Source organism: Gekko japonicus, unplaced genomic scaffold (genome assembly GCF_001447785.1).
Source record: "Gekko japonicus isolate JY-2015 unplaced genomic scaffold, Gekko_japonicus_V1.1 scaffold6813, whole genome shotgun sequence".
In the NCBI taxonomy this organism is placed as follows: Eukaryota; Metazoa; Chordata; class Lepidosauria; order Squamata; family Gekkonidae; genus Gekko; species Gekko japonicus.
The window spans coordinates 1-12,943 of NW_015174458.1; the positions used below are offsets into that span (position 1 = coordinate 1).

The window sequence follows — 12,943 nt, forward strand, 5'->3', positions numbered from 1 at the left end:
TGGCGTCTCTTATGTTCTTATGACCGTGATCCTCCATGAACGTCTGTCAGAACAGGACATGGACCTGTCATGCATGACCGAGACCTGGGTACGAGATGGGGAGACTGTAGCTTTCTCCTAGTTAGCTCCCCCTGGGTTCTCGGTCCTCTACCAATTCCGGACTAAGGGGCGGGGGTGGGGAGGAGTGGCACTGTTTATTCGGGAGGTTTACACTTTCAGAGCACTCCCGCCGCCGAAGCTCACGGGCATAGAGTGTGCTGGGTTTGTATGGGAAGCTGGGGAGAGTTTGGCTGTTTGGCTGGTGTACCAACCGCCCAACGCACCGGCAAACAGCCTGCCATCCCTGCTGGAGGCCGTATCAGTCTGGGCACTGGAGCACCCTAGACTGTTAGTCCTGGGTGACTTTTGTGTCCATGCCGATGACGCGACTTCCATGCAGGCAGTGGACCTGGTGTCATCCATGGTGGTGCTAGGACTCTCCCAATCTGTTATGCCCCCCACTCACCGAGCAGGGCACACGCTCAATCTGATCTTTGTGGTGGGGGTTACAGTGGACTGGATTACGGCCACGGCCATTCCATGGTCAGACCACCATGTTCTGAAGGCCCGCGTGAACATGCCACCTGAGGACAGTACTGCAGCAGAAAGGCAAAGACTGGATCCTGTAGCTGAAAGCTATCTAAGTGGTGAGGAGGATAGAGCCTCCCAGGGAACACCTGCAAGGGATCAGTCTCTGCTGCAGCCCAGTAATTCATCATCAGACTCGCCTCCACCTGTAACCAGGCTCAGGAATGTAAGAAGACAACAGCTGAGAGAGCGAAGGCAGAATGCACGCATGCGTGCCAGAAGATCTCTTAGCCCTGATTACTGACAGGATCCTGTCCTCACTCCTGGCTAGCTAATGAGTTGATTAGCTAGCACTGTATATATGCAAGTCTGTTGCCAGCAGTCATTTGTGCTGGCAACGTCGTTTGTTCAGGACCTGAATCCTTGCATCTCTGCTCCAGACCTTGTGGAATTCTTCTCGGCTTGATCCTTGGCTTTTGACCTTCGGCTTTGTTGACCCTGCGTTCATCTCTGACTCCTCTGGTATTGTTGTGATTTATGGACTTGAAACTTTGGTATGTCTGACCCTGCTTTTGGACTGTGATTTAAACCTGCTTGAACCTTGCTACCTGGTTTGCCCGGCTTGACCTCGGACTGTTCCTGGACTTTTGCTTGCTTGTGTCACGCCCCCTGGTCCTGCCGTGACACCCAGGCGACTCGCTGGATGAGCAGCAACAAGGCAGCCATCGAAGAGATCACTCCCCAACATCCTGTGCACCCCCACTCAAAACTCGCTCCATGGTACTCACAGGAGCTGAGGTTGATGAAGCGGGAGCTTAGATGGCTAGGGAGACAGTGGCGACATGCTCGCGACGGAGCATCAACAGCATCCTATAGGATGTTTATGAGATCCGATGAGATGGCACTCAAGGTTGCGAAAGAGAACACTATGCGGCCACGATTGCGTCTGCGAGCTCTCGCCCAGCTCAATTATTTAGAACAATTCGGTCTCTTACTACTCTGCCATAGGGCAGATTAAATGATAAGGAATTGGAAATCGGCTGTGAGGCTTTTGCGAGCAATTTCTCAGATAGTCTTCTTGCTCCGCCATGACCTCCCCACCACAGTTGAGACAGTAACGGAACTCGATGTCCCATGCGCGTCTTCTTCTCACCTTCTGGATTATTTCGGTCTACTCAGCCTAGAGGAGGTTGACAAATTACTCTCATCTGTTCTCCCAACCACTTGTAGCTTCGATCCGCACCCATCATGGCTTGGGGGGGGGGTCAACAGTGGGAGGTCTTCTAATGTCCTGGCCCCACTGGTGGATCTCCTGATGGCACTGGTATTTCTGGCCACTGTGGGATACAGAGTGTTGAACTGGATGGGCCTTTGGCCTGATCCAACATTGGGATCTCTTATGTTCTTATGTTCTTAATTAAAGCTAGCCGTGATGGGATGCAAGGTGCGCTAAGGGAGATAATCAACGAGTCCCTCATCAAAGGGCTGTTCCCTAGCGCACGAAAGGAGGCAGTGGTCCACGCCCTCCTAAAAAAACCATCCTTGGATCTGGCCAAGTTGGCTAACTACTGGCCGGTATCCAATTTGCCCTATTTCGGCAAGGGCGGTGGCGATTTAGGTGCAGGTTTTTTTGGATGATGCCTCCATATTAAATCCCTTCCAGTCCGGCTTCCAACCAGGCCATGGGACAGAGACAGCCCTGGTTGCCCTCACAGATGACCTCCGGAGGCATCTGGATTGAGGCGGCATGGCAATGTTGATGTTGTTAGACCTTTTGGTGGCATTCGACACGGTCGACCATCAACTACTAATCCATCGCCTTACTGATGCCAGGATTCAGGGGTTAGCCTTGCAGTGGCTCTCCTTGTTCCTTCAGGCCTGGGGACAAAGGGAGGCCATTGGGGAGCAGCTGTCCAGAAGGCACCCATTAATTTGTGGAGTGCCCCAAGGAGCAGTGCTTTCCCCAATGTTATTCAACATCTATATGTGCCCCCTTGCCCAGATTGCCCGGAGGCATGGACTGGGTTGTCACCAATATGCTGATGACACCCAGCTCTATCTGTTGCTGGACAGCCAGTCAAACTCTAGTCCAGGAGATCTGTACCTGGCGTTGAATGCTGTGGCTGGTTGCCTTAGACTGAGTTGACTGAAATTGAATCCGATGAAGACAGAGGTCCTGTGCCTGAGTCAGAGCGGGCCAAGGTTAGGGATCCCTCTCCCGACCTTTGATGGGCACTGTTGGTGCCAGTGCCAGAGGTTAGGAGCTTTGGAGTGCTCTTGGATGCCTCCTTAATGATGGAGGCCCAGGTAGCAGCCACTGCGAAGTCTGCCTTTTACCACCTACGGCTGATTAGGCAGTTGGTTCCCTTCCTTGAACGCAATGACTCGGCAAAAATGATCCATGCAATGGTCACCTTGAGATTGGATTACTGCAGTGCTCTCTACATGGGGCTGCTCTTGTCCCAAATCCGGAAGCTGCAGCTGGATCACTATGCAGTGGTGAGGCTGTTGTTGTGTCTTCCTGTGCGGGAACATATCCAGCCCACCCTGAAAGCACTGCACTGGTTGCCTATAGCATACCCGATTCAGTTCAGGGTGCTGGTTCTTACATTTAAAGCCCTATATGGTCAGGGACCTACTTACCTAAGGGACCGCCTTTCCCCATATGTTCCCCAGAGAGCACTAAGATCAGCATCCCAAAATTGCCTGACTCTCCGGGGCCCTGAAGAAGCCAGGTTGGCTACAACGAGGCCCAGGGTCTTTTCTGTGGTGGCCTCATACTGGTGGAATGAGCTCCCGGATGACATCAGGGCCCTGTGGGACCTTTTGCAGTTTTGCAGGGCTTGTAAAACGAAGCTCTTCCACCAGGCTTTCAATTAGGGGGCCGCCTTTAACATCATGGCCCTGGCTCTAACACCAACACCATTGCCAACCTGACAACCAACAACCTGGATTAGGGGCAGGAGACCACTCAAATGTTGAGAAAATGCTGCCATCATGCACTATGTTTATGTTCTGAGTAGTAATGGTTTTACATATTGTCATTTTAACTTATTTTGTTCTTAGTATGTTGTGGAGTATTAATGTACAATAATGTGTATGTATTGTAAGCCACCCTGAGCCCACCTCGGCAGGGAGGGTGGGATAAAAATTTAATAAAATCAACCAATAAATAAATAAATATCCTGGCAAGAGCGGTGATCGTCCAATCGAGTAAGAGGATCATCAGCTATTGAGAAAGAGGTTTCTTGAAATGGTCACTATCGAATGTCTGTTGAGTTTTTGGATCTGTTCTACTCTTGACACACTACAGATCACGGATATCACTGGCGACACACATCACAGACTCACAGCCAGATGTACTTGGGGGGAATTTGCCTTAAACAACTCTTGTTTGCTCATGGCTGCGAGAGAGTACTGTGAAAAAGAAATAGGAACTTCCGGACTTCCGGTTTCGGCGACTCGCAGAGTGGGTGTGCTCCATCCAGCTCTGATGTGAGCACCCCGCAAACATGCCAGTGTGTGGGGGTCTGAGTTGATCTTGGACCCCTCAGACCCCTTGTAGGGGGGGTCTCAGCCTGGGGCACAAGAGGTGCCTCTCACAAGACAGAAGCCAAAGGACTGAGGCACCTTCTTGCCCTGATAGGCCTCCGTAGCACGGACGGCCCGGAGCCAGTATGGCACCAAGAGGCGCACACTGGACAGAGCGCACAAGGATTCCGCGAAATGATCCTCTCTACATGCCAAGCGAACGCAAGTACAAACATGAGTGAAGCCATGATCCAGCAAACAATTGATAAATCGTTGCTAGTAAAGCCGCCCCAAAGCCCCAAACAAGCGGAAGGGGGAGGGGAATGCCTGATCCCAAAATGATGGAGTTTAAAGTGGGAGGCTGAAAGGGCGGCTCAAAGGAAGCGGATTACGATGGAGTGTGCAGCGGACCAGCAAGAAAGCGATAAATTCCAGACTTACGGAGAAGTTTTAAACTTTCCTCTTGTATAAACAATGACGCAGCGAGCAGAAAAAATGGCGTCAAAAGCTAAACTTATAATACAAACTGCCAGCACAGAATCGCTGGCTACCAGAGCAGAAGTAACCACAGACTTTCCCAAACTGACTGCTGTAGCTTTGCGCCCCCTCCTGGACCAGATGACCAACCTTAATGTCAAGCTGGATACGTTGCAAAAGGAACTGAAGGAATTTTCAGCGAGAAAGAAATAAAGCAGATGTTCCTGAAGCAACAACAGAAAGTGGAAGATGGTTTCCGGTTTGAAGATTGGCAATGGCGGTCGCTCTCCCCGGACCTTGGGGGAGCGATTAGCACACCAGCGGCATGGAGGGGTGCTACCTCAAGTGGCATCCCCACGGAGCCTTTGTGATAGGCTCCAGGCCAGAGGGCTTTTGAGGGTTAGCCTCTTCGACAGCTCGATGCCGGAGAATCAAGGCTTCCCTCCGCCCTGACAGTCCTGCCGTTGTGTGGCCTTTGGGCACAAGCTAATTCAACCAGGACAAGCGCGGGTCAGAGATATGAACAACAATGAACATGAGTTCAAAGTAAACGGAGTATTTTAAAAAACAAATTACCTCCCCCGTGGGAAAAGTAGAGCACTAAGAGGGACGCCTCTTAAGCGCATGGACAGATAAACATATCGAAGGGGGAAGGAAAGGCGGGGTATAAATCCAATCTCTTCTTCTCTTCCTCTTCTAAAAGAAAAAGAAGAAATAGGAACTTCCAGTTTCCCTCCCGTTCCAGTTTCGCCAGTGGACAAAGCCCTGTTTATGGTAGATTCCCCCGATGTAGTCTGACTGCGAGTTTAGTTACATGCCTGTGACCCAAGACTGTGACCCAACACTGTATCGAGTGTTTGAGCCCTTAGATGTATATCTTGGAGAAAAGTGGGGGTGCGTCTTCCAAAGAGTCACCTGGCAATGACTAGTTTGGAAAAGTTATTTCTTTTACAGCATTTGAAAAATCTGCTGCCCAATAAATTAGGGGCATATTTATACCCGAGAGGTTCTGAGATCAATTAAGGCAGCTGATCTTGAAGGTCTGGGGTACAGAACAATCAACCTATCTTTCTGTAGTTCTTTATTTCCATGGAGTCCACCTAAATCTGAAGCCAGGATGCGTGTTGGATGGTCTCATTATTCTAGCTTCTGCAGATGCAACTTAAAATGTACAACTGGACACTACACTGTGCATTCTTGAGGCTACAACGGAATATCTTCATGCATTCCAGATCTCTTCAAGTCAGATCCCATTGCATTGCCTTCATCACCTTGCACTTGGCCTTTTGGATGTCTCACTCGGTTGACTGGACTGATTCATCCTATGTAATCTGCCTTGAGTCCCATTGTGAAAGGCGGACTCAAAAAATGCAAACAAGCAAAATAAAGAGAACTACTCCACATTTATTCCAGTGAACAAAAGGCACACCTACATTTAGCAGTGAGCAATTCTTTTTAACTCGCTAACACACCCTCTGCACTTAGCAAAATACAAAAACCTACGCAACTCGTTTTTTAATTTCTTATTTCCCCACACTGATACCAAGGACTCCACTGAAAAACAGCAATAGAGAAGAATTGAAGGACCAAGTTGAGAAATCAAATTTCTTTTAAAGCCTCTTGACAAGAGCAGTAGAATAGCTATGAAAACAACAACATTGTTGACGAGAAGGGACAATATCGTGATCACTGCTTGGAAGTGGGCGTTGGCCTGGGGGCTCCTGTGGCCCCCCCAACTACCCAGCATCCTCCGACGGTGCCTCCAAAGAGAGAAAAGTAACAGGACAGCAGAAATGGCACAGATACTAAAAGCTGCAAAAGGCCCAAGGCCCAGCAAAACATACATACGAGACGCCATCCCTGTGTGCCTGATGTCAGTCTCATTTTTATTTTGGAAGAAATTAGAAAAGTTCCTATTATCTCGTATTTCCATGGTGGTGTATGCAAGGGGCAGGGTACCGGCCAAAGACAAAATTGCAGAGCCAAGGAGCCAGGTCGACACCAGTCCCGAGAGCCTTAGTTTCAAGTGGACGAAGAAGGGGTGGCTAAAGTCTGCGATCTTCACGCAGTAGTAGCTGCACAAGGAAGTTGTGAGCCAGACGTTGCAAGAGAGCAAGTACCAGAAGCTGAATATGAGCGCTTTGAAAACGTAGTGTATCCAAGTGACCCAAGGACAGAATTTCTCCAGGATTTGCCATATTATATCCGGGAACCCCAAATATATCCTGATGCAGCCTTGTAAGGTCAGGATCCTGTCAGCTGTGCTCAGGCGTTTCTTTTCCATCCAGTCCCTGACATTGACGGTCAGGATGAAGACATCCATCCACGTTCTTGCCAGCACCAAAATAGTTCCAACCAGGATGACAATCATTTTAATGTCAAACAAGCCATCTGTTGTGTTGCTGCTGTCAGAACCGCTTCCCATTCTTCAGATTTAGGTGGACTCCTTGGGAAAAACCACGCTGGGGGAAAGTGTGCCAGCAGTAATTCCAAACACGCCTAATGGCTGAGTGGGAAGAGACTGGGTTACAGATTCGCCGTGCCTGCCCACAATATGGTGATATGGAAAACTCTGCTTTGCATATTTTCTACCCAAAGGAGACTGTATTTTGGTTCTGACTAATCTGGCGTAGTACGCATGTAAATGTGGTCGGTATTCTGTTACAGGGTTCCGGAGTCAGACATCTATACTTAGATTTGAGCCAAAGGGCTCTTCTGAGATTGGATCTGAAGGATAATTTCCAAAAGCTCCACTTCCTTCCCCCAATATGCACTTTTAAATAACCGAGTGTTTGGATTCCTTTGGCCTGAATAGGATCCAATGAGTAGTGGGCTATGCGCACCATGTTTGGAAACCTATAACCATCTGGCCCCTCAAAAATTTTGAGGCTATGAAGTCAATTTACAGTTCAGTCAGAAACAGTTATACCATTCAAGTCCCTGGAAGTTAATGGGCTTAGAAGAGGAAAACTGTTTAGGATTACACTGCTAGTTTCTCATCATTTCCGCTACTCAACAAAAGGGTTGCTGCATAACTCCATTGCTTGACATGTTAAACAAATGACTTAAAGAGATGGCCTTTGTTTCAGGAAATTCCTATTTCCTTCAGGTTTCCTAATTCACTCTGGAATAAATGGCATGTCCTAGGAGGTCAAGTGCATTAGGCTTTAGGACAGTTGTTTGACTGAGGTTAAAACCTCTACTTCTTTTGGACATGCGTGACACCTATTCCTCATAAACTACAGCTGTGCATTTGCTTAGGTCCTCCCTTTGACATATAGAGGAAAAGAGATTGGATTTATCCGCTGCCCTTCACTACCCGAAGGAGTCTCAGAGTGGCTCACCATCGCTATCCCCTTCCCTCCCCACAACAGACACCCTGTGAGGTAGGTGGGGCTGAGAGAGCTCTCTCTCGAGAACTGCTCGTGAAATTACAGCTCTGAAAGAACTTATAACTGACCCAAGTTCACACCAGCAGCTGCCTGTGGAGGAATGGGGAATCAAACAAGATGGATCCCTGACAGACAAGCCTCATACCTATGCCTAGGCAAAGACTCTGGTAAGTGTGACATCTTGTTCTGACCAAGTTGCAGCCTCTCCCTCCACCCTGACATGTACATATGCTGGACAATGGGCCTGTGTTGCCCCAGAGCTAACATCATTCAATCCGGATCACCAAATCCTATCAGCCTCCCCTCAGCTTTTCTTCCCCACATTTCCTTCACAATAACAACTCCCAGTGTCTATCCCCTTTCCCGCCTAATACAAAAAGAGGTTCACCAAACAGTTTCTTTTTGATCAGTTTAATTAGCAAGCCCTCTGAATCACCTAAGGAAGCAACCAGAATTTCAGCCCAAACCCTATTTTACATCCAAACCCCCTCTGAAACATCTCCGATTTCTTGTCCATTCACAGACACCTCTAGCTACTCTTATCAGAAGCACATTAGCTCCTTAGTTTATACTGGACCTCAACTCTCATGCCGCAAGTTTTAAAAGGTCTTTGTTTATTCTGGGAAAGGCCTTTTTTATTATTATGTTGAGGTACAAATGCCAGGCTGCCTCAGGACAAGTGTTCCCTCTAAGCTGAAAGATGGATCCCTGACAGACAAGCCTCATACCTATGCCTAGGCAAAGACTCTGGTAAGTGTGACATCTTGTTCTGACCAAGTTGCAGCCTCTCCCTCCACCCTGACATGTACATATGCTGGACAATGGGCCTGTGTTGCCCCAGAGCTAACATCATTCAATCCGGATCACCAAATCCTATCAGCCTCCCCTCAGCTTTTCTTCCCCACATTTCCTTCACAATAACAACTCCCAGTGTCTATCCCCTTTCCCGCCTAATACAAAAAGAGGTTCACCAAACAGTTTCTTTTTGATCAGTTTAATTAGCAAGCCCTCTGAATCACCTAAGGAAGCAACCAGAATTTCAGCCCAAACCCTATTTTACATCCAAACCCCCTCCGAAACATCTCCGATTCCTTGTCCATTCACAGACACCTCTAGCTACTCTTATCAGAAGCACATTAGCTCCTTAGTTTATACTGGACCTCAACTCTCATGCCGCAAGTTTTAAAAGGTCTTTGTTTATTCTGGGAAAGGCCTTTTTTATTATTATGTTGAGGTACAAATGCCAGGCTGCCTCAGGACAAGTGTTCCCTCTAAGCTGAGTTAGTGTGAGCCAGCTCACAGTTTTTTAACCTCCAGCTCACACATTTTTGTCCTAGCTCAGGAAGGGATGGCTCCAGGGCAAACTAACTGATGCAGTAGCCAAATCGCTCACTCACAAATGTAATGCCGGTAGCTCAAAAAGTAGATTTTTTCCTCACAAGACTCCACAGCTTAGAGGGAACACTGCTTAGAACACATTTTTCCTACAAAAATAGTCTGTGTGTTTTTTCCTGGATTTCAACTGCACATCCAGGATGCTGGATGTCTTGCTCTTCCCCCTGGATTTCTGGTCTACAGGATAGGTAACTATATCGCCCCAATACCCCCCCCCCCCGAGGGAATCCTTGTATTTCTAAATTAGCGTTGTATTTCTAAATTATAATACTTGTATTTCTAAATTAGCGTGCATCGCTTTTGTTTTTCTCTCTCTCTCAGTTTGGGCATGCGCACAGGCGGCCATCTGTAGAACTAAAATTTTCGCGCGTGCGCAGAACACGGATTTACACTTCAATCCAACTGCTGTAACACTTCCCTTTAAACTTTAAAGGAACACTTCCCTTTAAACATTTACCCCGAAAATGGCCTCCGTGAGATCCCGAACTCGTCTAAATGCTAAAACTAGGCGTTTAAACATTGTTTTTAATAACGCGGTGGCGAACCTCCGCTTATGCGCACACCGGCAACGCTTGAAAAAAATGGCAGGGGAAAAACGGAAGCCTCGGGCAGCTTTCGAGTGGGGAGGGGGTTTAAACCAGAAGTGGCTCGACACCGCAGGGGCGATCACACAGGGGAAAAATGCGGCTGGAACCGGAGAATCAGGAAAACACCACTTGGGGACCTGGTATCAAAATACTCCGGGTTAAAGCAGTTTTGAGCTGGAAAGCGACGGCTGGGGACGGGAGGCAGATGCCGATTGTGTGATCGAACAGATAAAATCCGTTTCTGAGGCGGGTCCAAAGTGGACTAAACGGCCCGTCTGAATGCACCCTCTCTCTCTCTCTCGTCCTGTTCTGTTCTGTTCTTTCTACTTTCTGGCCTGTCTTGACTGTAATAGCTGGCTTTTGAGTGGACTTACAGCATTTGGTATGGATGGACCCTGAGTGCTAGATATTATTTTGACTGCTTACGAGGTCCTGATTCTCACATTATTTGTACAGTCCCACAGAATAAACTCTTTGCACTGGCTTCCGCCCTTCCATTCCACTGAGCCAACTTTAAAGTCTTCCGCAGCTCTGTGGCTCAGTGGTAGAGCATCTGCTCGGCATGCAGAAGGTTTACTCCCCGGCATCTCCAGTTAAAAAAGACCAGGCAGTAGGTGACGTGAAAGACCTCTGCCCAAGACCCTGGAGACCCACTGCTTGTCTGAGTAGACAATACTGATGCCAATGGACCAACAGTCCGAGTACAGTCAGTGTAAGACAGCTAAATATGTTTATAGGCTTCTTGAGCCAGAAGAAGACTTCAGACTTGGCTGAGCAGAGCGACAGGATACAAGGTACCAGAAACAGGAACGGCTTAAACATTACCTTATCATCCTTATGGCTGCATCATTAATCTTTATGAATATTGCATGCAAAGTCCACCAGTCGATATGGGTTGTTATAGCCGTTTCCCCACAGTTTGTCCCAGGTCGTCTTCCGACATGGTTCCGTCAAGGCTCTTGTGCCTGGCAGCATGGCTTTCTCTTTCTTCTACCTTTGTGGTACGTTTGTCTTCTGGGGGTTTTCTGATTTGCTGTGGGGCTGAGTTTTGACTCTGCTTACAAGGGTTTCTAAAAGCGCCCAATTTCTATTGCAGATCAGGAGGACGGAGCCGGACAGTGATGAAGGTACACCAGTTCAAAGACGATGAATATGGTTCTTTTTTAAAAAAAACAAAACAAAACAGGATGTCCTTTTCTGAGGTAGGAGGTGCACAAGCTGAAATAATGATCTGGAAAGAAGTGACAGCCATGTTGATTCTGTGAACTCAGGCAGATCGTGAGAAGGGAGGGGCAGGAAGGCTTAGTTCTTGTGGCCCTTTCTTACACACCCAGGGAAATGCCCATCACCACTTTGGGGCCAGGAAGCAATTTTTTTCTCCAGGCCAGTTTGGCCGGGGATCCTGGAGGTTTTTTTGTCACCTTCTGGGCATGGAGCAGGGGTCACTGGGTGTGTGTGGAGGGGGAAGTATTTGTGAATTTCATGCATTGTTCAGGGGGTTGGACTAGATGACCCTGGGGATCCCTTCCAACTCTGTGATTCTAACTATATCTTGATATTTACATCCCTGTCTACTCACTTAGTTGCATATGCCTTAGATGAAGGACAGCCAAGGCGTGGGATCCCGGAAATCAATGCAGGTGAGCAAATTTATGGGGGGGGGAGGCAATAATGCATCTATAGATAAGTGGCCCATCAAAGACTTCAAGGATAATAACTTTCTTTGCTGTACTGCATCGCAGAATGTGTTTGGGTCAGCAGACCCTAAGCACTGGAGACAAAGTGGGGTCTGCAATGTGGGGGGGAAACGGTCAGAAATCGTTGCCTCCTCTTCCAAAGTCTTAATTGCTGTTAAGTTTGGAACGTCCTGACCAATGCTTCCTCGAAGCTGTGGAGTCTGGTGAGCAAAACCTTCTGCTTTGTGAGCTGCTGGCATTCAAGTTGTGAGTGAGCGATTTGGCTGCTGCATAAATTAGCCCTCCTTCCTGAGCTAAGACAAAATATGTGTGAGCCGGAGGCTAAAAAACTGTGAGCTAGCTCAAGCTCACACTAACTCAGCTTAGGGGGAACACTGGTCTTAACCGGGGTAGCCCAGGCCAGCCCGATCTCGTCAGATCTCGGAAACTAAGCAGGGTCAGCCCTGGTCAGTATTTGGATGGGAGACCACCCAAGAAGTCCAGGGATGCCCCGCAGAGGCAGGCCATGGCAAACCACCTCTGAACGTCTCTTCCCTTGAAAACCCTACGGGGGTCGCCATAAGCCGGCTGTGATGTGATAGCAACCCTCCCCCCCAAACCCTTAGGAGCAGCGTGGTTAGATATATCCCAGGGCCTTCACCAGCGATTCTTATTTGGGAACATATTGTCCCTCGGAGGGCAACTCGCTACTTGCTTTGCCGGATATGTCTGGGAAACAAACCGAGAAACCTTCTTATAGGGAAGTTGAGGCGGAGGCCTTTTCCCATCACGAGTCTTTCAAGTGTAGATTCACTGTGTGAAAAGAGAGGCAGAGAGATGGGAATTCACTATGTGGGGAAAGGGAGATAAAGAGGTGGAGGGGTTTATAGCCATCAACTCACAGCCGATTTAGGGCGACCCTGTAGAGTTTTCAAGGCAAGAGATGTCCAGAGGTGGTTAGCCATAGCTTGCCTCTACCTAGTGACCCTGGTAAGGGTCGGTACAAAGAGAGCCAGTTTGGTGTAGCGGTTAGGAGCGCAGACTCTAATCTGGGAGAACCGGGTTTGACTCCCCACTCCTCCATATGCAGCTGCTGGTGTGACCTTGGGTCAGTCACTAGTTCTCTCAGAGCTGTTCTCTCAAGGGCAGTCCTCAAAAGAGCTCTCTCATCCCCACCTCCCTCAAAGGGTGTCTGTTGTGGGGAGGGAAAAGGAAAGGAGATTGTAAGTCGCTCTGAGACTCCATCGAGTAGTGAAGGGCAGGGTATAAATCCAATCTCCTCCTCTTCCTCCTCCCCCTCCTCTCCTGCCGCTCTCTT

General features: G+C 48.5%; 1 protein-coding gene across 1 annotated transcript in view; it reads left to right on the top strand.

Moving 5' to 3' along the window:
* Nucleotides 1-512: 512 nt before the first annotated feature.
* LOC107121489 (meprin A subunit alpha-like) overlaps nucleotides 513-12,943 on the top strand; it is a gene marked incomplete at both ends in the record, with an annotated part of 21,466 nt that continues 9,035 nt past the window's right edge. Inside the window, 2 exons of the mRNA XM_015424398.1 lie at nucleotides 513-632; nucleotides 11,533-11,589. Coding sequence (XP_015279884.1) covers nucleotides 513-632; nucleotides 11,533-11,589 — 177 coding nt within the window. The remainder of the gene's footprint in view (nucleotides 633-11,532; nucleotides 11,590-12,943) is intronic.